Source organism: Salvia splendens, chromosome 1, assembly GCF_004379255.2.
Source record: "Salvia splendens isolate huo1 chromosome 1, SspV2, whole genome shotgun sequence".
Taxonomy (NCBI): domain Eukaryota; kingdom Viridiplantae; phylum Streptophyta; class Magnoliopsida; order Lamiales; family Lamiaceae; genus Salvia; species Salvia splendens.
Window position 1 is genome coordinate 38,885,964 of NC_056032.1, and position 23,793 is coordinate 38,909,756.

A 23,793-nucleotide genomic window follows, 5' to 3' on the forward strand; every position below is an offset into this window, starting at 1 on the left:
CTCCAACTCGCCCCGCCGCGCCTCCCCGCCAGAAAGAAGCGGAACCGACCCTGGTGTACAAGGTGCCACCTCCGGAAACGAATGAAGAGTACGCCCCCGGGAGGACGAACTACCAACCGGATGAAACCCTCGTCTTGGCGAGGTGTTGGGTGGATATTTCGGAGGACCCGGTATTCACGAACAACCAAAAGCAGGTTGCGTACTGGGAGCGCATCGTCGAGCGCGTACAAGCGCCATAGGCTCCGCAAGCACTAGGATAAGGTGAAGAAGCAAGTCAACCTGTTCTCGGCGGAGTACGAGAAGTGCTTGAGGGAGCAGGGAAGCGGCGAGAGCTTGAGCGATGTGCGCGATAGAGCGTTGTTGTCGTACAAGTCAATGTACGGCGACTTCAAGCATTTCAACATCTGGGCGCTCTTGAAGGACAAGCAGAAGTTCCAGGGCGGGATTCTGCCATCGGCTGCGACAAAGAGGACGAGGACCACCGAAGCAGGTGCTTACACAAGCAGCGAAAGCGGTGCATATCCGGTGGACCTCAACCGGACGATGTACGAGGAGGAGGAAAGTTCCGGCACACCAGCGTCTTCCCGACGTCCCATTTGCTTCAAGGCTGCGAAGAACAAGGGGAAGGCGAAGGCGACATCCTCCTCGCAAGCCGCGGCCGCCCCCCATCGCCGATCCAGACCTCGATCCCTACCCCGACCCCGGCCGCCAACCGGAGGACGTTGTTGGACACGCACAACGCCCTCATGTAATGTCAGGACCCGGCCAAAACCGAATACCTCCGGGGGATGATCGATGAGTTGCGCCGCAAGTTGAGACTTTTGTAGAGTAGTCAACTTTTTTTCATTTCTAACTCGTGTAAATTTTTTTTAATCAATGTAGGATTTGCCGTTTTTAATTAATCATGGTATTTTTTTAATTATTTTGCATTGACATATTTAAAAACATTTAAATTAATTAACAAAACAATAGTGAAACCTATAGGGCGGCCTTTAGGGCGGCTTATAGGGCGCCCCACTGCAGGTGGAAGGGTAGAAGGATAAAATGCTGACGTGATGGTGCATAGGGCGGGCTGTAGGGCGTCCCTTAGGGTGGGGCGCCCCACTGCTAATGCTCTAAAAAAAAGAAATAAAGATGGTGTTATATTATTTAGGAAATATTTTATTTTTTATTGGAATAATTCAACAATAAAAACATTTCATTCTTTAATGAAATAAAGAGAGTAGTAATATTTTTAATAACATACAGCTTGAATTAAGTTTGATTATGTATGCACTCATATATTTTATGTTGAGATCATATACAAAATAGGCTTAAAATCTTAAATGAGTACAAAATGTAAAAGTAAAACACAAAAATTGAGATCAACACCCGCGACCTGTTGTCTGTTGAGTCGTCATCCCTCCAACCAATGACTAGGATTACAAAAGCCAAAGTTGATATGCTTATTTTTTTCATCAACAACAAACAAACAAACAAATAAATAAATAAAAAGTGTATTTAATGTTTTGGCATTGACAAATGAACTATACCCGAAGTAGCTGGAAGTGTGTCAATTCAGTACCCGACCGTTGAAGGTAGATTTGTTAATAACCAAAACAAATAAATTTGAATATTTGTTTGCACTTGAGTTTAAAACTCCTACTCGTTTCTTTTCAGTACGGAATTTAAGAAACATTATGTTAAGTGAGTTAAGTAAAGAAAAAATAAAGCAGAAAATGAAAAAAAATGGTAGAGAGATGAAGAGAGAATAAACTAAAAATAAATAAATAAAAGTAAATAAGTGAGAAGAAATGTGTTGAATATTCAATCATTTTAACTGAACATGGAAATCCTTAGCCTATAATTTTGAGTAAATTTATTCCCGAGCAATATCGGATAATTTTGATTTTTTACTTTAGATAAAAAAAAACCATTATCATAGAGTATTACGGGATAGGATCCCTTGCTGTGCTGAAATGCACAGCAGGGGCTGCTGCCTCAAACAACAAAATAAAATAATTACATAAATTAAATAAATAAATTAATATAATATAATATTATTTTAATTATTTGTTTGAGGCAGCAGTCCTGCTGTGCATTTCAGCACAGCAGGGGATCTTATTCCGAGTATTACAATGCGTTTTTGTTGTAAATTTATCATGACAGGATGACAGAAAAATCACCTCACATTTCTTCTTTCTTTTCAGTCGTAAGCAAAAAATTTATAAATATAATTACACCAATAATACCAATGGGAAACAACCATAGTACATCAATAAATGATGATACTCTTTCGTTTTCAAAACGTTTCATGAGTAATTAATGAATATTGCACTTAGCAGGTGAAGGAAAACTGCTAAATTATTCTAAAAATAAGATGATTATCTCGAAGTAAAGGAGACGATAATAAACCAGAATACATTAACAATACAAATTTATTTGATTTGATAGAGTTTCGAGAATTATAACATAATTTATCTTTCTACATTTATTTCTATAAAATAATGCTCATAATTCCAGTTTAGATTATAGTGTGATTGTTCCCCACCTATAATGAATTACTTAATCTGGAAGTAAGTTCTGTAAAGAAATGTCAGATTTAAATTCATTTAATCTGGTTCTTTTTGCTCTGAAAGTTGGTAAATACTACCAAAATTAGTATACGCATATATAAATGAATTCGGTGGATTTATTTATAAAAATAGGAATTGCTAGCATAACAGAAGTGGACACTTTTCCTTTTCGACAGTGAGAATTACACTCGACAGACGCCCAAATTTCAAGTACAGTATAACTATAGATTCCCTCTCTCTCTCTCTCACACACACACACACAGAAGCTCGCCGGCGAATTACTTCACCGGCGGGAGCCTTTCCAAAATCAATTTGTAAACAATTTCCGCCAAATCTCCGGGCGAAGCAGCCGAGAATCCATTCTCAACCGACATCTACGTTTATGAACACTCAATTGAGCTTAAACCTAGCAAATCGAGATTTCCGCGCTCCTGCTCCATTCTCATTGTGCATGTCGGTTTCGCCACTTCTCTCACCAATCTCACACTAAACACGCACTGCGGCGAAGATGACGGTCTACGATACGGCGTTTGTGAACACGGAGCTCTCGAAGAAGACCTCGATCTTCGGCCTACACCTATGGGTGGTGATCGGGATAGTAGTCGGAGCTGTGATTGTCCTGATCCTCTTCCTGTTGTCCCTCTGCATCACCGCCTTTCGCCGCCGCAGCAGCAGCGGCAAGGGCAAGGGTGATCAGAAGGGAAAGATCTCCGGCGCCGCCGAGTTTACTCCTGTCGTGTCCAAGGAAATCCAGGAGATCGTCCACGATTCCTCCGTCTCTGCCGCCGCCGATCACCGCCCGATTGGTCCTCAGGTATAAGATTACGAGATCTAATTTGTTCTATTCGATTTAATTACAACGGTATTTTTTAATTTTCACTATTTTTTCCCTAAAATTTATCTTACTGTTGGATTGAGAAAGGTATATTTTTTAATGAAGTGAGTTACTTAGCTTTTCTTTTAGTAAGTTTTTATGCTCAAGCTGTTGGATTGGGAAATTGAATGCGGATTTATTTGTTTCTAATCCACTTATTATGAAACAAATACAGCTTCTTTATGTTGCTTAGATTGGGTTTTGTGTTCATTTTTAGGCTGTCCCTGAAATACAAATTGATATGGGGAAAGTGGAGCACAGGGTGGTGTTTTCTGATCGAGGAGCATCGAGTGGCGAGAGCAGGGCCACGAGTGGGGCTGACACGGGGTCGTTTGGTGGAGGTAGTGGGTCGTTGCTGGAGGTGTCACATTTGGGATGGGGAAGGTGGTATACTCTAAGAGAACTTGAGGCAGCCTCGAATGGATTGGCAGATGAGAATGTGATCGGGGAAGGGGGATATGGAATTGTGTATTACGGTGTATTGGCTGATAACACGAAAATTGCTATAAAGAACTTGCTGAATAACAAGTGAGAGTATTCTTCTGTTTGCTTCTATTCTTGAACGTATTTGCACAGTGCACTACAATGGAAAGCAAACGCTTGAGCATTGAGATGTTTCCTGCAATTTCACTTGTCATGTTTATCTTTATCGTTGGGGGTAGAGAATTTCTAAGCTTACTTGTCATGAATATCTTTATGGTTTGTTCCTTCTTCCCTGGAAATCTTGATCACTTTTCAGTTGTAGCTCTTGAAGTTTTAATTTCTCCAAGACGTGAATGTGCTATATCATTTTGCTTGTGAGCTAAGCCATAGTCAGCCATTCTTAACAGGGGTCAGGCTGAAAAGGAGTTCAAGGTAGAGGTTGAAGCCATCGGGCGAGTCAGACACAAGAATCTTGTTAGGTTGTTTGGCTACTGTGTGGAAGGGGCTTATAGGTATCATTACTTATTCTGTTTTGCTAGTTGATTTACACTTGAGCATCATTTTGTTCTAATGCATATATTCTATATACAGGATGCTAGTTTATGAATATGTAGATAATGGAAATTTGGACCAGTGGCTTCACGGAGATGTTGGGGAAGTCAGCCCCTTGACATGGGATATCCGTGTGAATATAATTTTAGGAACTGCAAAAGGGTATATATCTGGTCTGAGATTAGTATGATCTCTTGCAATGTGCAGCTTGGTTTTGACTATTTACCAATCTTCAACTCGTCTCTTTGGCAGCTTGGCTTATTTACATGAAGGTCTTGAACCAAAGGTTGTTCACCGTGATATCAAGTCCAGCAACATATTGCTTGACCGTCAATGGTATCCTAAGTTGTCAGATTTTGGGCTTGCCAAACTCTTGAATTCAGAGAGCTCATATGTGACGACTCGAGTAATGGGAACATTTGGGTTAGTAAACATTTCTTGATGTATCTACATCTAACTATACTAAGCTTATTATTTTTCATTCCTTTTTATTTTTTAGATGAGATGAAGCTAAGATGATTTTGACATTCTTCTGCTAGATATGTTGCTCCAGAATATGCTTGCACTGGTATGCTGAATGAGAAGAGTGATATATATAGCTTCGGGATACTAATTATGGAGGTTATTACTGGAAGATCTCCTGTTGATTATAGCCGGCCTCAGGGTGAGGTTAGTCCTTATAAAATCCTGAGAAATGTCTGGTGTTTTGCGATTATTATTTGCTACTCTCACTGATGAGTAAGGACATAATTACAGGTTAATCTGGTCGATTGGCTAAAAATGATGGTTGGAAGCAGAAAGTCAGAGGAGGTGGTGGATCCCAAATTGGCTGAAAGACCTGATTCAAAAGCTCTCAAACGTCTGATCTTGATTGCCCTTAAATGTGTAGACCCGGATGCCCAGAAGAGGCCAAAAATGGGCCATGTAATACACATGTTGGAATCCGAGGACTTGCTTTCTCGTGAGGTATGCCTTAAAAACCATCTCAAGTTAGACGCATAGGAAGAAATGGTCCTATGTCCAAATGTTGATCTTCCTGTGTTTATTAAACTGTTGCCTGAAAATTCAGGAGAAACGAATTGCTCGTGAATCTCTGAGTTCTCACCGGGAAGAAAGTCATCAAGGTTCAGAGATGACTAACAAACAAAGCAGCAAAGTTACATCTGATAATGTTGAAGGAGACAGCAGTAGGAACCATCACGCACCAACTAGTTGGAGATAGTACGCAGATTCGGTACTTGCTATGTATGAAAATTCCTCGTGCTTATTTATGCCGTTTCTATCAGTTCCATTCTTATCCTCTATCACCAATTTTTTCTATAGTTAGTGCCTAAAGCATTGTTAACTAGCATTTGTGAAATGAATGATTTATTCTTGACTCTTTATAGAAAGAAACCGTAGCAATTTGTTTGTTTCACATTTCTTTCGGTTTAACTAAGGATGGAAGTTTCAGACAACGAGAATGGCAATATGTACTCAGCCTTGACGAGACGTTCAAGTAAGGTATGCATAAATATAACGATGCTCGTATCATGCTGGGCAGTGTATTGGCATTGCTTGTGGGATTATAATTAAGAGAACATCATAGTAGTAGTGTAGATGAAATATTGTGTATTATTGCATCTTATGTTGGATGACTGCTACTTAGTAACTAATTTAGGTGAGATATTATTGGTAAAGCCAGTTCTTGTCGTTGTTGATCTACGACAATCTTAGCTATGCATTCACATGTTCTGTCTCATACTAAATGAGGATATATATGTTTATAGGAATGAAATTGCTAGCTGGCAAATGGATTTTATAGGGCGGGTTTTGCTGCGTTTTCTTCCTTTCCAAATCTGCACAATTGGAAAAGGATGTGTAATTTAAGTAACAAAATCTTAGACAAACATTAATATGGTGGTGGGAGTATTTGTTTTTTGTTCAGTTTTTTGCTAAAATCGAACCATATCATAGTAGTAATTGTTTTTTTATTGAAAAGGAACCAATCAAGACTGTTACCCAAACACACCGAACTGAAATAATCAAAATTTTGAATTTTCTTATGCTAGTGATGTAACGACCAGACTCACATATTCATCAATGGTTGTTCCTGCAGAAGATGCATGTTGTTAGTATAAGTAACACTTATCAAATTTGTTAAGACCTAAGATATCCTCAAATATGTAGTTTCTTACATTTATATTCTTGAAATTTCTCTTTTTTTGATGTGTTTTAGTTCATCAATGTCTCCCTCTATCTTAGAAGTAGGAGTCTCTCATACTTCATGCCCTATGCACCAGTGTTCCATCCATGTCCATGCCTATGAACTGATGGTCACTCTTTACTTTTACATCAGAACTTACTAGTAGGTGGATGTGGACTCAGTCTATCCCGCGCAACTCCGCCTCTTTCTATTGTTACCGAACATAACTGAAAATCAAAATTTTAACTAAATCGAAAGCAAACTAAACTTTATATTTCAATTTTAAAACATTTTGTTGATCCTAATTTCCACTCTTATGATATGCTAAAAACAAATTTTGAGAAAATGCCTCTATCTCTTCAATGGAAACAAAAAGCAAATATTGTCAAAAAAAAGAGAGAAATACTTAATTGCTGATTTTGATTTTGAGAAAAAAGGTTATACTATTAAATTTACAAGTCGTAATAACAATATTTAAAAAGGTTATCTATTTATTTTGACAATTTTGGTTGCACGCATGTGCACTCGCCTTCTCCTCTCTTCCTTCATCCTTCCCGCTGCCACTACCGGTCCACCACCACCTTATCCTCTTCCCTTCATCCTTCCCCCTTCATCGTCGATGCATCCTCTCCCTTCGTCCACTGCCTCCGCCTCCCCTCTCCCTTCATGGCTGCCGCCACCTCATCCCATGTCTCCTCTTCCCCCTTCCCCATCTGCAAACGGAGGAGCTCACCGAACGCCACGCGAGATCTCCTATTTATTCCTTTTTAGGTTGGGTGAAATCTCATTAAACCTAATATTTATACTAAGTTCATTTGATACAATGCATTTCTTTAAATAAATACTACTAAGTAAGGTTCATATAATCAGGCGTAGAAATATATTTTTACATTCCATTTCTAACTTTATAAGCACAAATATATAATACTACTATGTAGGAAATATAAAGACAAAATTAGGTGCTGTAGAGCATATACAAAAGAAGGCACAGCTTATATAAGTTTTGGTGTTAAATTATATGAAAGGGATGTACCGACTTTAAATTCCATGCATAAATTAAAATTTGTTCAAAATTTGTAATCAATCAAAATTTCGACACTAATATAGTTTATAATTTACTTACATCATATTATTGGGATCAAATAAAACTGTCACATATTAGACAACGACACAACTTCGTATTATACTAAATTAAATAATTTTATTTATTGAATTATAATTTATATTAAATCAGTATTAAATCAAAATCTTAATTGATTGTAAAATTATATCAAATTAATTGTTTGGAAATTTACAAATATATATTGGAATTTGATTAAAGTTTATAAATTATGCAGATATGGTCCTCTTCTAATGCTTATAACACCATAATTCAAAACTAGGACTAAATCTACACCCTTAAATTTTAAAATGAGTGAATGAGATTAAAGCTCACAAAGTTTAATAAATAGTAGACAAAATATCAACAAAAGGGTAATATCGTCATTATGTTATCATATGATAATTTTCGTGGGTTTTTTTATATCAACATAGTGTATTACAAATATCAACAATATGACATTAGGATATCAACACAAGTACAAGAAAATATCAACAGTCTTATTGATATTTTACATACATTATATTGAGATTTTACGTACACTATATTGATATTTCTTTGTGCATTTGTTGATAAAATCTGCTTATACAAAAATTGAAATATAAATTATCAAATTTCATCATTCGAACATCGTCGGAACATATGCAATTGAGATCTCGTTGGAATCCTTATAAAATTATCTTTAATTTGATATATTTTTTGCGAAAAAATAATTTAAATCGAGAGAGTTACGTTAATTTAAAGTTTTGAGAAGATTTTGATAAGAGAGATTTGACATTAATACCCTTTAAATTTATCTACTAATTATTTAAATTTAAAATATAATATAGTTGTCATTATTTTAACCATTGAATCTGACGGGGCTTTTTGCGAATGATTGTTGAGATTAGATCAAGTTATATAGATGAGATAATTGAACCAGATGGACCAGTTAGCAAATGTCGTTGCCACTTGATCAAGACGATCTCGCTCTCGCTCACCACCAAAGTAATTTATAAAATCCCAATTTTGCACTACTTTAACAGTAAAGGTGCAAGTTCGGGGTCGATCCCACAGAGAAGCTAGTGTATCAAGTGTGTGAGTAGTGAATAGGGGTTGGCTGCTGCCACGCTTTACTTTTGGGAGTTTTTAACTACTGATTTTACGCTAGACATAAAGTAAACTAACTACTTGCTCAAAGGAATTTTAACTACTGGATCAAGTGAAGTGCAGACTGGAATGAAAATTAACTACTTAGAATAGTAATCACGATGACGAAAACAAAACAACTTCGATTTTATACTCAGCATTCAAACGAGTACAGCGAATATGCAGAATGTAAAAAGCTCGAAACTTTAACTACAAAGCAACTTGAAATTAGACTAAGCTAACACTTCGGAAAATACGAAAGCAAGTAAAACCGAGAAGATTCTCGACAGGAAACTTGAGATAACGCCGACAGATATCGAGTATTCTGTAGCGCTCACTTCGGTCGCCCTTTAACTAAACGTTTCTCTATCTAAGCTATTTAGAGAACTGAGCTAAACTAAACTAAAAACTAAAGACAGAAAGGTAAAAGATCTTCTTTTCAATGTGGTGGCACATCCTCTATTTATAGGCTCGGCACGACCTCCAGCTGGATAACGATCTTGGCAGGGAATATTCGCTCATGCTGAGAGGGAACGACTCATTGATTGCTACGTTCTTTCTTTCTAGAATGACGATGCTTTTCAGTAACATATTCATGACTCAGCTCCGTCCTTGCGTCTCATATATCAGCACGTGTCCCCTTCTAGAACGTTGTCCTTGATAACAGAATGATGCGCACCATCCAGCTCATTGCCTCACATGTCCTTCTTCTAGAAGCCAGTGGTCCCCTCCTTGACTGTTTGATTACCCCCCTTGATCAACTCCCCCGATTCCTGACCTTTTTTGCCTATTGTACTTGCTTGATCAGTTTAGCCTTGTTGCCTTGGTCAAGCGGCATTCCTGCACATTTAACACCTGCTTTACGCGATAAAATCGATCAAGTAGCGTACATTTTACCCCTAAACCGATGCATGAAATGGGCCTTATCAGAAGCTCTTAATCTAATGGCTAAGAATTGATATTATTTTTGGATTGTTAATTAGTTAGCAATTGATAACCCTATGCAAACATATCTTATAAAAGTGAAATTTTAATTGCGATCATAACCAACCTGACTATAATATACTCGTAGACGAAGTCACGATGGGGTTACGAGTTTTTTGACGAAGGAAATGCAACATAATGATTAAGAGCATTAGCAGTGGGGCGCCCTATGCACCGCCACGTCACCATTTTATCCTCCTACCCTTCCACCTGCAGTGGGGCGCCTTATAAGCCGCCCTAAAGGCCGCCGCCGCCCTATAGGTTTCACTATTGTTTTGTTAATTAATTTAAATATTTTCAAATATGTCAATGCAAAATAATTAAAAAATATCACGATTAATTAAAAACGGCAAATCTTACATTGATTAAAAAAAAGTTTTACACGAGTTAGAAATGAAAAAAAAGTTTACTACTCTACAAAAGTCCCAACTTGGGGCGCAGCTCATCGATCATCCCCTGGAGGTATTCGGCTTTGGTCGGGTCCTGACATTGCATGAGGGCGTTGTGCGTGTCCAACAACGTCCTCCGGTTGGCGGCCGCTGCCAACTCCGCGTAGGCAAGTGCCGCCGGGGTAGGGATCGGTGATAGGGGGCGATCGCGACTTGCGAGGAGGATGCCGCCTTCGCCTTCGCCTTCCCCTTGTTCTTCGCAGCCTTGACGCAAATGGGACGTCGGGAAGACACCGGTGTGCCGAAACTCTCCTCCTCCCCGTACATCATCCGGTTGAGGTCCACCGGATATGCGCCGCTTTCGCTGCTTGCGTAAGCACCGGCTTCGGTGGTCCTCGTCCTCTTTGGCGCAGCCGATGGCAGAATCCCGCCCTGGAACTTCTGCTTGTCCTTCAAGAGCGCCCAGATGTTAAAATGCTTGAAGTCGCCGTATATTGACTGGTACGACAACAGTGCTCTATCGCGCACATCGCTCAAGCTCTCGCCACTTCCCTGCTCCCTCGAGCACTTCTCGTACTTCGCTGAGAACAGGTTTATTTGCTTTTTCACCTGATCCCAGTGCTTGCTGAGCTGCTCCCTATGGCGCTTGTACGTGCTCGGCGGCTTCGCCTCATTGTAGAGCTCGGCGATGCGCTCCCAGTACGCAACCTGCTTTTGGTTGTTCGCAAATACCGGGTCCTCCGAAATATCCACCCAACACCTCGCCAAGACGAGGGTTTCATCCGGTTGGTAGTTCGTCCTCCTGGGGCGTACTCTTCATTCGTTTCCGGAGGTGGCACCTTGTACGCCTGGTGTCGGTTCCGCTTCTTTCTGGCGGCGCGGCGGCGCGGCGGGAAGGGGCGGTGGGGCGAGTTGGAGACGGCTCCATGTCAGACAGACCGTATGAATCCGTACTGAATTCGGGATCGTACTGCGAGTTTGAGTCGAACGGCCGATATTCGTCAGGGTCTGTACTCGGCCAACGTGCACCACCCCCAAACATCGGACTATTCGGACTTGGGTATTCACCGGAATCCATTTTATAGTGTAATTTGAGTGTGGAAAAGTGAATGGAAAGGTTACAAATGAAGGTGAGGTATGGGGTATTTATATAAATAAATTTTTCAGAATTAAAAAAAAACGCATTGCATCGTCCGCGTCGCCCACAGTGGGCGGAAGATGGCACAGACGATGTCCTATCGTCCGCTTACGATCTATAGGGCGCGGACGATGCATCGGGCATCGTCCACGCACCCACAGTGGGCGGACGATGGCGGGCCCGAGGCATCAGGCGGCCTATCGTCCGCCCCATTGCGGATGCTCTAATGATACTTGGGCGAATTTATTACTCCCTCCGTCCTACTTTAGGAGTCACGATTTACCATTTTTGAGTTTCCAGTTTTAGGTGCCCGTGTTCGAACATTCCATAAATAGTAGTAATTGGCTTCATATTCCATTAACTTTTTCCCCCTCACATTCTAAAACTAATATATAAAAATAGGACTCACATTCCACTATTTTTTTCACCAATTTTTCTTTCGATTTTTTAAAACCAATGCCGAACAAATGAGACTCTTAAAGCGGGACGAAGAGAATATTTAATAAAGGAAAATATCTTTAGCTATTAAAAACTTCTCGCGATTAATAAAATACACTTATTATTCGTATATATTATAATATGACGTCACCATGTAATCGACGGTCGAGACGCAACGGTCGGTTTGGGACATTATCACGTACTGGCATCCCACCATTAGAAAAATTGCACCCTCAAAAATCAATTTTCCAATGGCATTTAGCCGCGTGGCGCGTACATGATTTGATATAATCAATCCAACACCTCTCTGTTTTACATTCACTTAATTTCCTCGAAATTTCATTCACCATTTCTCTACGCGTCTCTCTTACTACTACTATTCCAGCCTTCAGGTATGACTTCCCTCTTCTACAATCGGTATATATATGCTTATTTTGGCAGCCGTTTTTCTGTTTGTGTATTATTTTCTCCGATTGTAGTTTTTAAAAACTTTTTAGCTTAGTTTTTTTGAGGTCACCCCGAATTTGTCAGCTTTCGCTGTTTTTATAGGTGAAAATATGACGAATTTGGTAAGTATCTGTTCGAATTGGTTTTGCTCTTTTCTTTTGAAGAAATATCTGTTCATTTTTGGTTGGATGGAATTAATTCCTTGATTATTAGGTTTAAATTCAAATTTTGGGGTTTAATTGCCAGAATCTGGAGTTGTTTAATGCTTGACCGCTTTAACGATGTTGATCTTATTATTAGTTTGAGTTTCATGGTATTATTGGTTGTTTTGTGCTTTTATCTCGTTGATATTTTTTCATTGTTTTGAGGAAATTGGAAAAAAATTTCAATCTACTGTAGTTGAGACATGTCCTAGTTTCAGTAATTTCTCAAGACTTTTTCCCTATTTTGGATGGCCATGTTATTTGGTGTTACATTTTATGCTTTTTTCTGCATATATTCATCTTTCCTTTTCTAGGGCTTAATTTTTTGCATTGATATGTGCAGTCTCACGCTTTTTCTATTTGTTGAACTCAATTAATTAATGAAGTAATATCATGATGTATTTCTATGTGGCAGCAGATATCTTTATTTTATTTCATTTAACTTATAATTTGTTAAAGATATACATCCTCACACACATGTTTTCTTCTCAGGACTTAGTGCATCAAATGAGTCGTGCGCAGGAACCTCATAGAAGTTTCCTCCCATTCGGAAATCCATTTCGCATGATGTTACCAAAGGGATCCTCACTGTCACCAAAGATGTTCGATTTGTTAAATAGTTTTGAGGAAAACATGGCCGAGAGACTTAGAAAGATTAAGCCTCCAGGCAAGGAAGATATTCTGTGCTTAACATGGATGAGGAGTGCCATGGAGCTACTGTGTGAAATACACGCCGATATAAAAGTTCTCATTACGTCTCTCGAACTCCCTGTCTGCGACTGGGAGGACAAGTGGATCGATGTATACTTGGACAATAGTGTCAAGTTGCTGGACATCTGCATCGCCTTCAGCTCTGAGATCTCCCGATTGAAACAGGGCCACCTTTTCCTCCGATGCCTCCTGCACGATTTGGAGAGTGCATCCCCAAAGAAGTTTATTCAGGCACGTTCCTCCCTGGATGGATGGAAGCAGCATATGGCTTCGAAGAATCCCAGACTCGACAACATCTTCTCCGTCATGGATAGCCTCGCTCAAACACTAGACCTCCCAAAGATCAAGAACTCTTCAAAGGGAAAAGTCTTGATGCGAGCCATGTATGGGGTTAAGGTCGTCACTCTCTTAATTTGTGGTGTGTTTGCTGCTGCATTCTCCGGTTCTTCAAAAAAGCTGATGGACCTACCGGTTCCCGAGACCTGCTTGTGGGCGCAGGCCTTCTCAGATCTCCAGACTTGTGTGAACAGCAAAATCAGAAACACGGACCCGGAGAAGGCCCTCGTTTTCTTGAAAGAGGTGGAATCTGTCGATAGTGGCGTGAGGAAGGTATACCCCATAGTGCAAGATGGGGTGGAGAACCCTGTTGAAGCTCAAGTGTTGCAGAAGTTGAAGTCGGATTTGGAGAAAGCAGCCGGAGAACTCTGTCAAGGACTCGAGCTCGTTGCAAAGGAGGTCGATGGTTTCTTCCAGGTAGTTTTTACTGGACGCGACGCATTACTTAGCAATCTTAGGCTTGTTGGTAATGTGTTCGAGCAAGGTGAAACTAGCCTCAATGTACAAGGCCCACCAGTTAGGTGAAGAAAAAGAATATCTATATATAAGCTCTTGTATACGGAAGATAAATGCAAATGGAGTTTTTCAAATTACGAGTATATATTGTATACTTAATGTCTGTGTACATTTACCTGCATATGCATGTGTATGTGTATGTGTGGTCTGTCAAATTGAAAGTTACTGGTTAATGTTTGAACTTCAATATATTGTATATATAATAACAATCATAAATTTTGTAATAAGATTGCGTTTTGTCTCTTGAATTACAGCTATGTGGTTTCGATTTTTAGTTAATTTAGATTGATGGGTAAAATGAAAAGAAAGTTTGATGGAAATTTCGTTGAGACGTGTTTCCAGCAATTCATTATAGTGTCCACAATAGGGGCCGCGCGGCGGCGTGGCGGTCTATAGCTGGGCCAGAGGGAGCCGCGGCCGGGTGGGGTGGACGGGGATGAGCCGCATTTGCGGCAAGTGACAGGGCGGTGGCGGCAGAGGTGATGGCGCCGCCGCAGCGCCTATTGCACGCCGGAGAAAGCCGCGGCGGTGTCCGACGCTCAATTTTTTTTTTTTTTTTTTTAAAAATTTTTATCTATAAAATATCTATTCCCAAATCATTTTTTTCATTACATTCCATTCTATTCATTTTTTTTTCAATTAATTTTGTTCCAATCAAATTAAAATATACCAATAATTGATAAAATAATGAGATTTGTTAGGGGTGAGCAAAAAAACCGCAAACCGAATATCCGAACCGAACCAAACCGAAATTTTGAAATTCGGTTCGGTTATTTCGATTTTTCGGTTCGATTCGGGTGAAGAAAAAAAATCGAAAAACCGAATAACCGAATTATATATATATTCTATTAATTTAATATATTATATTATATATAATATATAGTATATTCTTTTAATAAATTCTACTATATTATATATATTATATGTATTATTAATTTTATATTATATATAAATATTCTATTAGTATATATAAAATAAAATAAATTACACACACATATATATATATTAATATTATATTTATTTTTTCGGGTTTTTCAGTTTTTTCGGTTTTGTTCGGGTTTTTCGGTTTTTTAAGTTCGGTTTTCGGTTTTTCGGGTTCGGTTCGGTTTGGATTTGACCTAAATTCGGTTTTTCGGTTTTGGTTCGGTTTTGACAAAAAACCGAACCGAAACCCGAATGCACACCCCTAAGATTTGTGGTTGTGGCGTGACCACTATTGGATTGGACAAGTTTTTGTGGCTGTGGAAGAGTTTTTGTGGCTGTGCCTTGAGCGGATTCGTGGCTGTGCCACATTATTATGGACACTCTTAGGGGTTGTGGACTTTTTTTCTAAGGAGCAAGAATAGGTTTGATTAGGAACGGGAAAAACACTGAAATATCCATCTTATTGTATCGGATATATATGAAAAATACTGTATTTTGGTATACCATGATTTTTGAATTATAAAATACAGTATAATATTCCAAAAATCCAAATACTCTCTATTTTTTATTGATGTTGAAAGTTCGGTATACTGTAAAAGGACGGTATATTGAATTTCGGTATAACATACCGACAATAGGTACATTATCTTATATTGAATTTTCGGCAAGTATACTGATGAATCCGCGAATTTCTGATGTTAGTAAATGCTGGTAGAGAATAAAGACTACGACACAATGAATTTACGTGGTTCGATTTACTGAAGTAAATCTACGTCCACGGGAAGAAGGGAGGGCAAGATTGTATTGCTTGATCTGGGATTACAGCTTACAACACAGACTTGCTATATGATATTTTATCTCTAGAGAGCTTAACCTTTTTCTATCTGATCTAAGTTCTATTTATACATTGAACTAGGATCGTGGTTTGCAGCCCCACTAACAAGATCGTGGGTGAGCAATAACTGCTCAATAACTGCTTCGTACCACTAAATAGATCGTGGGTATAGTGGAGGTCGTGGAGGCCTTTCATGAGTCCACTAACTCCTAGTTCGGTCGAATGCTGAGACCGAACTGCTGGACTTTACCGATCAGCTCTTGCCGATCTGAGAGGAGAGCTTGACTGGTCGGCTTTTACCGAGCTGTAGGCTGAGTCCGAACTCTTTGGTCGTGCCGAACTCTTTGGTGCCGAACAGATACTCTTTCTTGGGCTCTGGGCTGATGGGTCGTCACTGTTATTGGGCTTGCCATTAGGGTTTAGTTCGTACCCCATCACTACCCCCCCCCGAAAAGCGAAGTGAATCACTTCGGCGAGGTGAGTCACTTCGGCATTCTGGATAACGGTAAGGGGGAGGCTGACGTCAGGGGACGTGCCTTGCGCGTGCCTGCATTAAATGCGACAGTAAAATCCGGCCGTTGAATCCTGAAAAGGTGGGATTCGAAACAGCGCAACGATTTCGAAATCTTTCCCGAATCTGATAAATATGCTCTTTTCTTCCTCATTTGAACACTTTTGCTGTTGCGTCTTCTATACTCTCTCTTTCTCGAGAAATTTCTTCCGCTTTCAAGAGCTTCCTCAGACTTTCTTCACCTTCAAAAAGTAAGAAAAATGGCTTCTATTTCTTCTTCGGAGTCGGGTAGCGGTAGGAGAGGCGGTAAGGGGTCTTCTGGCCGGAAAGAGTCCGGGGAGAAGACCGTAGAGTATTTCCATAGTATTTTGAGTAAGGATACTGTGATATCCCTACCCGAAAAATACTTTTTTCCTGGGGGGAAGGCGGTGGTACCTGACGGTGATCATAGGGCTGACTCCCCGCCGGAGGGTTACGCCACCGTGTACGAGGCCTGCTTAGAATGCGGGCTTCGTTTCCCCCTCCCTTCTGCCTTTATAGATTTACTAGATTTTTTTCAGCTTCCTTTAGGCCAGGTGACTCCGAACTCTTGGAGGCACTTGTCGGCCTTCGCTGCCGAACTCCGTAGGTTAGGAAGGGATTTGTCTTTGAAGGCGATCCTTAAATTCTTTCAATTTAAGAGGAAGGGGTCTTGGTTCTACTTGATCCCTGTACAGCCCTTTAGGGCCTTTTGTAAAACGAAGTGGCCGAAGTGGCAAAACCGCTTCTTCTACTATGATAGAACCGCGGCTCCTAGTTTTCCCTGGAGAGGGCCGAAGTCCGTTATCCGTCATCCTCGGCCTGAACCGTTGGACGAGCTCGATGGCGAGCTCAACAAGATTCCCATAGTTAGGAAACAATACACGGAGTCTGAGCTCGTCAAGGGCGACGTCGTGTTCGACATCTCGTCTTCGGACGAAGAGGCCGAGGGTGAGGATTTCTCTTTATCTTTACGCTCTACTGCTTTAACGAAGAAAACTAACCTGGCTTTCTTGCTTTTTGGCAGTGTACATGTTGAATAAGGCTATCCGAAAGTCCTCCGAGCTTGTGGAGCCGGAGAGGCAGAGAGCCCCTCGCTCGGCGTCTGAAGCCGAGAAGAATCCGAAGAGGCAAAAAACCTCTTCTTCGGATCCGAAAGAGCCGGAGCAGTGTTCGGCTAAAGGGAAGGGGAAATTTCATGAGTCCCCAAGAGTGCCGGGGAAAGACCTGGTCATCTCCGAGGTGGTTGCAGACATCCCGGAACACGTCCCTGAGCCTTTTCAATGGCCGACGAATTTTGTGGAGGTAAGCTTTCTGACTTGGCTTCTTTTCCACATTTTTTGATGGCCATTGTGTTGAGTTTTTTCCTTGTTCATCTTCAGAGAGCCAAGCTCGTCTCCGTGGAGCTCTCCAAAGCATCCCACGACTACGAGGAGATGCAGAAGGAGTTGCATCTTGCTCGTAGTCTGGCCGAACAGGCTGAGGCCAAATTTGAGAGGGCCCGAGCTGCTAGGATCTCGGCTCAGGATGAAGCCCGGTCAGCCAAAAACCAGCTCATCATCCTGCAAGAGCAGACGAAGCACCGGGAGGCTCAGAAGGAGGCTGCCGCCGTGGCTGCCCAGGGGGAGGCTCTCCGTGTTTACACGGAGAAACTCTTTTTGAGCAGCCAGTTTTCGGCCTTTGTCGGTAGTCTGGTAAGGCTAATTACCGATAAGGGCGAGCAGGGGGCCGACGTCGTGCTGCCTCTGTACAGCCGAGAGATAGCAGCTCGGCTTCAGAATCTGCCGCTCCTTGAGGAGCTCGCTTCATCTTCGGTCTTGCTTTCTGCAGACCGAGTCCGGAGTTGTCGAGCTGATCGGGACGAGAACCTGGAGGCTATCTTTGCCTCCGTGGGACCCGTTTCACCCGCTTCGACTTTCAACGGAGAGGGTGAGGCCGAGCCGCTGGAGCAGGAGGCCGGAGTCGAGCGGGCCGGGCATCCGGAGAAGGAAGCCGATCAGGAGGCGGAGGCGAGGCCGGCAGGATGCGAGGCCGAGGCTGAGGTAGCTCAGGAGAAAGAAGCTGAACCAGACCAAGGAGCCGGAGACGAAGCTGGCGGAGTATGATTTCGTCTCCCTTCTCTTAGTCTAGTTTCTTCCTTGTAAAATGGCCTTGAAGCCCTCCTAGTGTAAAAAATTTTCCTTGTGAATGAAAAATTCTCTACACTTGTCTTCGTATAGCTTTTCGTACTCGCCTTTATTCCTGTTGTATTTTACTATCTGCTCGGTACAGCTGCCGAACTAATATAGCTGCTTTGTACTCAAGGAGATGGAGATACTTCACTGGAAACGGCTGTACTCTTCGGCTTTAGACGAAGCTGAGAAAAGAGCTATAGCCGATCAGACGAAGAATGACGAGCTTCTGGCTCGTTTAGTGAAGCTGGAGGCCGATAATAAGGACTTAGAGTCCGATAAGAAGGATCTGGAGGCCGAGCTGAATACGACCATTGCTGAGAGGACTGCGTACGAGGATTACATCCGTGTGCGCGGGGGAGTGACCATATCAGATGTTCAGAGTCGAGTTGACGAACTGTGGGAGGAATATCATGTACTCCGGAGGAACAATGCGCTGGAGAGCTCGGCTTGCCAACAAGTTGTGAAATCATTGCGGCGCTGGGCTTCTCGGTACGACATCATTCTTTCCCGGCGTCCCTCAATCGGGAGATTCCTTAGGCATTTCCCGCCAACAGATGCTCGCACTCCAGATCAAGCCTCTGGTTCCCTTGTTCAAAATCCTACTCCCAGTCAACAACGAGCTCCGGAACAGCCGGAAACGTCAAGACGAGAACGGGCTCAGGAGCAACCGGAATCGTCAAGACAGGGACGGACAGAAATTCGCCGAGGAGTTGTGACTATGAGCGAGCAAGATCAGCAGATGCTTATTGCAGAGACTCTTCATCGCCGAGGGGTTAGAGCTTCTGGGGCTCACGGAAGAGGTGTTGGGTCGAGGATGGCATCTCGTCGACCTGCTTATTCTTCATCTGCTCGGAACAACCGAACTCGGCTTCCAGAGGATTTTGCAGATAGGTGGCTTAACTTTAGCAACCGAGGACAGTAGAATAGTCCTTTGTAATGGCGTAATGCCTTCTCGTAGGGGAGCTGAATTGTCAGCCGAACGAGATTTAATAAATGAAATTTTTTCCTTTCGCTTTTATCACTGCTTACTTACAGCTCTGCGAAACAATTTCATCGTGCTCGTCATCGGTCTTATGAAGTGAGCTTCTTTGATCGGACTCGTGTTTGGACTTTGAAGTAAGCTTCTTTGACCGGACTCGTCTTTGATCTTATGAAGGAAACTTCTTTGACCGGACTTGGTTTGTGTTCTAATTTGGCGATTTTTGTCGCCGGGATCGAACTTTCCCTTGTCCTAATTCGGCGAGTTTTATCGCGTGGATCGGACTTTCCCAGTTAACCGAAGTGGTCTTATGCAGTAAACCTCTTTGACTAGACATGGTTGTCCTCGGTCTTATGAGGTAAACTTCTTTGACCGAACTTGGTCGTCCTAATTCGGCGAGGTTTATCGCGTGGATCGGACTTTCCCTTATTGCAGTTCGTTTCAGACGAAGTGCTTATTTCTTAAGCCGAATTGTGGTCTTGTATCTTCCTGAGAAGCTTGGACTCACAATCGTTGGCTTATTGCAGTTCGTTTCAGACGAAGTGCTTGTTAAGCTGAATTGCGGTCTTGTATCCTCCTTGGAAGCTTGGACTCACAATCGTTGGCTTATTGCAGTTCGTTTCAGACGGACTGCTTGTTAAGCTGAATTGTGGTCTTATATCCTCCTTAGAAGCTTGGACTCACAATAGTCTTTAATAATCGATCTAAAAAGGGGATCAGTCTTTAAAGAACGATATACCTCGGTACCATTTGTAAGAGACGACAAGCACATAGAGACAAAACACATAGAGAAAAAATGAAAAAGATGAAAGAAAAAAAAACTTTAAACTTTTTATAAACGACAAGTAAAAGGTACAAGTAAAAAACAAACAAATAAAAACATGTACCCCTATGACCGAACTAGACACAAGACAGACTGACCGGACTTTGTCTCTTACAAGTGGAACTTCTTGAGGTTGGAGACGTGCCATGTTCGGGGTACTTGTTCTCCTGACATGTGAGTCAATTTATAAGACCCTTTGCCGAGGACTTCTGACACCCGATACGGACCCTCCCATGTGGGCTCGAGTTTGCCCAGCTTTTCTGCTCGGCTTACTTCGTTGTTTCTCAAGACGAGATCTCCCACTTGAAATTGAAGCTTTTTCGCCCTTTGGTTATAATACCGGGCTACTTGCTCCTTATACTTGGCTGCTTTTATGCACGCCAACTCTCTTCTTTCTTCGGCGAGATCTAGTTCTGCTCTCAGTCCGTCGTCATTCATTTCTGAGGAGAAATTTAGAGTTCGGGGACTGGGTACGCCGATCTCCACCGGAATTACGGCTTCAGTGCCGTACACCAGACTATACGGAGTTTCACCGTTGGATGCTTTGGGTGTAGTTCGGTAGGACCATAGGACTTGAGGGAGATTTTCTACCCATTGTCCTTTGGCTTGTTCTAACCGAGCTTTTAACCCTTTCACCAGAATCCGGTTCGTTACTTCCGTTTGTCCGTTTGCTTGGGGATGGGAGACCGAAGTGAACCGCTGTTGAATGTTCAGCTCTTGGCACCAATTCTTGAACGTCTTGTCGGTGAACTGAGTCCCATTATCCGAGACGAGGATGCGGGGTATGCCAAATCGGCACACTATGTTCTTCCAGACGAAGTCCAATGCCTTTGAGCTCGTTATCGTAGCTAATGGCTCAGCCTCCACCCACTTCGTGAAGTAGTCCACGGCAACGATAAGGAATTTCATTTGCCGAGGAGCTTGAGGAAGTGGTCCCACTATGTCTATGCCCCATTGCATGAAAGGCCAAGGGCTTTGCATAGTGTATAGATCGGTCTGCGGCATCCTTGGGACATTTGCATGAATTTGGCACTTCGTACACTTCTTGACGAGCTGCACTGCCTCTTGTACCATGGTTGGCCAATAATATCCCCATCTCAGAACTTTTTTAGCTAAAGCTCTGGCTCCGATGTGGCTACCGCACGATCCTTCATGAACTTCTCTGAGGATGTAGTCCGTCTCTTCTGGTCCTACGCACCGCAATAACGGCTGAAGGTAAGACTTTCTAAAGAGGACTCCTTCATGAAGTTCGTACCGAAGTGCTCGGCACGTGATCTTCCGAGCTTCTCTCTTATCCTCGGGCAATTGTCCTTGATCCAGATACTGCAAGATCGGCGTCATCCAGTTCGGCGAGCTGGATACTGAGTGTACCTCGGCTTCATCAATGCTTCGGTGCATTAATTCTTCCGCCTTTGAGCTCGGATCTGAGGCCAACTTACTTAAGGTATCTGCTCGGCTATTTTCCGCTCTGGGAATGCGGATTATCCGAAAATAGGAGAAACTTCGGCTGATGCTTTGCGCTTTGTCCAAATACTTCTTCATTCTCTCGTCACGGGCTTCACTTGTACCCAACATGTGATTTACTATGACTTGTGAATCACAATGGACTTTGAGAGATTTGACGAGCAGACTTTGCGCTAACTGGAGTCCGGCCAGGAGGGCTTCGTACTCGGCTTCATTATTAGTAGTGGGGAATAGGAACCGAAGTGAGTAGGCTACCTCGTGTCCGTCGGGAGCGACAAGTAAAATACCAGCTCCACTTCCCATCTTGTTCGAAGCTCCATCTACGAACCCGCTCCAGCAGTCCGGCGGCTCTACTTCGGATTCCAAGGGCTGTGCTAGTTCGGCACTGGCAGAATTCTTCTGTTCGGCAATAACAGGAATTGCTTGATCGAACTTCGCTTCTGCAAGAAAATCTGCCAAGGCTTGTCCCTTGATGGCTTTCCGAGGTAGATATTCAATTGTGTGCTCTCCCAACTCTATAGCCCACTTGGCGATTCTGCCTGATGCTTCTGGTTTGGTCAACACTTGCCGAAGTGGCAGATCAGTTAAGACGCATACCTTGTGAGCATAGAAGTATGGCCGCAGTCTCCTTGCTGCATTTACTAATGCCAGAGCAATCTTTTCCAGAGGTTGATACCTGGTTTCTGGACCTCTTAATGCTCGGCTTGTAAAGTAGATGGGAAGCTGCTTTAGGCCTTCTTCTCGTACAAGCACCGCGCTGATGGTTTGATCCGATGCCGCTAAGTATAAGAATATTACTTCGGCTTCGGTTGGAGCAGAGAGAATAGGAAGCTCGGCTAGATAACTTTTGAGCTCGTCAAAGGCCTTTTTCTGCTCGGCTCCCCACTCGAACTTTGGTGCCTTTTTCAACACCGTGAAGAACGGCAGTTGCTTTTCGGCTGCTTGAGAAAGGAATCGATTCAGTGCGGCTAGACATCCGGTTAGCCTTTGCACGTCATGTATGGACTTCGGCATCGCCATGTTTTGAACAACTTGAACTTTTGAGGGGTTTGCCTTGAGTCCGTCCTTTGAAACCCAACAACCCAGAAACTTTCCCGAATCTACCAAAAAGGTACACTTTTGGGGATTAAGTTTGAGGTTGGCTTTCTTGAGCACGTTGAGAGTGGACTTGAGGTTGTGCTCGTACTCCGAAGTGCTTTTGCTTTTGACGACTATATCGTCAACATACACTTCGACCTCCTTTCCAATCAGGTGCCGAAAAAGCTTGTCTACCATCCTTTGATAAGTGGCTCCGGCATTCTTTAAACCGAATGGCATCTTTTTATAAGCGAAAATGCCGAAATCAGTAATGAAGGCCGTTTTTGAAGCGTCAATCTCATCCATTAAAACTTGATGGTATCCTTTGTACAGATCAAGAAAACAAAAAATTTCAAAGCCTATCAAAGCTTCTACTTTTTTATCTATGTTCGGAAGGGGATAGCAATCTTTGGGACAGTGCTTATTTAGATCGGTGAAATCTATGCACATCCGCCATCCTCCTTCCTTTTTCTTGATCATGACAGGATTGGCCACCCACGAAGGATACTTCACTTCGAATAACACATCCGCCTTCAATAATTGACGGACTTCGTCATGGATGACTTGACTTCGTTCTGCCGCAAAGAGTCTTTGCTTCTGTTTTATCGGCCGGACTGAAGGATCAATATTTAACCGATGAGTGATTACCTCGGGGGGCACTCCGGTCATGTCCAACGGAGACCATGCAAAGACGTCTTTATACTCCTTGAGGAGCTGGATGGTTTTTTCCCGAAGTAGGGGCGTTCCCGCGAAGCCGATCTTAACCGTTCTGGATGGATCGTCTTCGTACAGCTGAACTGTCATCGAGTTCGGCTCCGGTATGACTTCGGTCATCGCCTCTGACTCCGGCTGCTGTGATTGCTATGCTTGGTGGTGCCGATCTGACTGCTCGGCACTTCTAAGCGCAATTTGCAGACATTCCTTTGCTCTCTTTTGGTCACCTCGGATGACCGCTATCCCTCCTTTAGTAGGGATCTTGATGGTGAGGTGATAAGTGGAGCAAACGGCCC

The 23,793-nt window shown here is 42.4% G+C and overlaps 2 protein-coding genes across 3 annotated transcripts; both read left to right on the forward strand.

Annotated features, from left to right (window-relative positions):
• The first annotated feature begins 2,701 nt into the window (after nucleotides 1-2,701).
• LOC121750431 (probable serine/threonine-protein kinase At1g01540) lies at nucleotides 2,702-5,821 on the forward strand. The gene is made up of 8 exons (XM_042144972.1): nucleotides 2,702-3,369; nucleotides 3,647-3,957; nucleotides 4,260-4,364; nucleotides 4,444-4,566; nucleotides 4,657-4,827; nucleotides 4,944-5,073; nucleotides 5,161-5,370; nucleotides 5,474-5,821. Exons 1-8 carry the CDS (start codon nucleotides 3,064-3,066, stop codon nucleotides 5,624-5,626), a joined length of 1,509 nt encoding a protein of 502 aa, XP_042000906.1. The 5' UTR covers nucleotides 2,702-3,063; the 3' UTR covers nucleotides 5,627-5,821.
• A 6,233-nt stretch (nucleotides 5,822-12,054) lies between these two features.
• On the forward strand, nucleotides 12,055-14,226 carry LOC121750709 (protein BPS1, chloroplastic-like). Of its 2 annotated transcripts, none has more exons than XM_042145311.1 (2): nucleotides 12,055-12,157; nucleotides 12,908-14,226. In XM_042145311.1, exon 2 carries the CDS (start codon nucleotides 12,923-12,925, stop codon nucleotides 13,985-13,987), a length of 1,065 nt encoding a protein of 354 aa, XP_042001245.1. In that variant the 5' UTR covers nucleotides 12,055-12,157; nucleotides 12,908-12,922; the 3' UTR covers nucleotides 13,988-14,226. The 2 variants fall into 2 exon arrangements, with proteins under 2 accessions (XP_042001245.1, XP_042001237.1); XM_042145303.1 differs by lacking the exon at nucleotides 12,055-12,157 and adding an exon at nucleotides 12,178-12,334.
• Nucleotides 14,227-23,793: the final 9,567 nt, after the last annotated feature.

Coding starts and splice junctions, on each gene's coding strand:
- LOC121750431 (XM_042144972.1), top strand. CDS start 3,064: ATGACGGTCTACGATACGGCGTTTGTGAACACGGAGCTCTCGAAGAAG. Junction 4,365..4,443: donor TGTGTGGAAGGGGCTTATAG/GTATCATTACTT, acceptor TTCTATATACAG/GATGCTAGTTTATGAATATG. Junction 5,371..5,473: donor AGGACTTGCTTTCTCGTGAG/GTATGCCTTAAA, acceptor CTGAAAATTCAG/GAGAAACGAATTGCTCGTGA.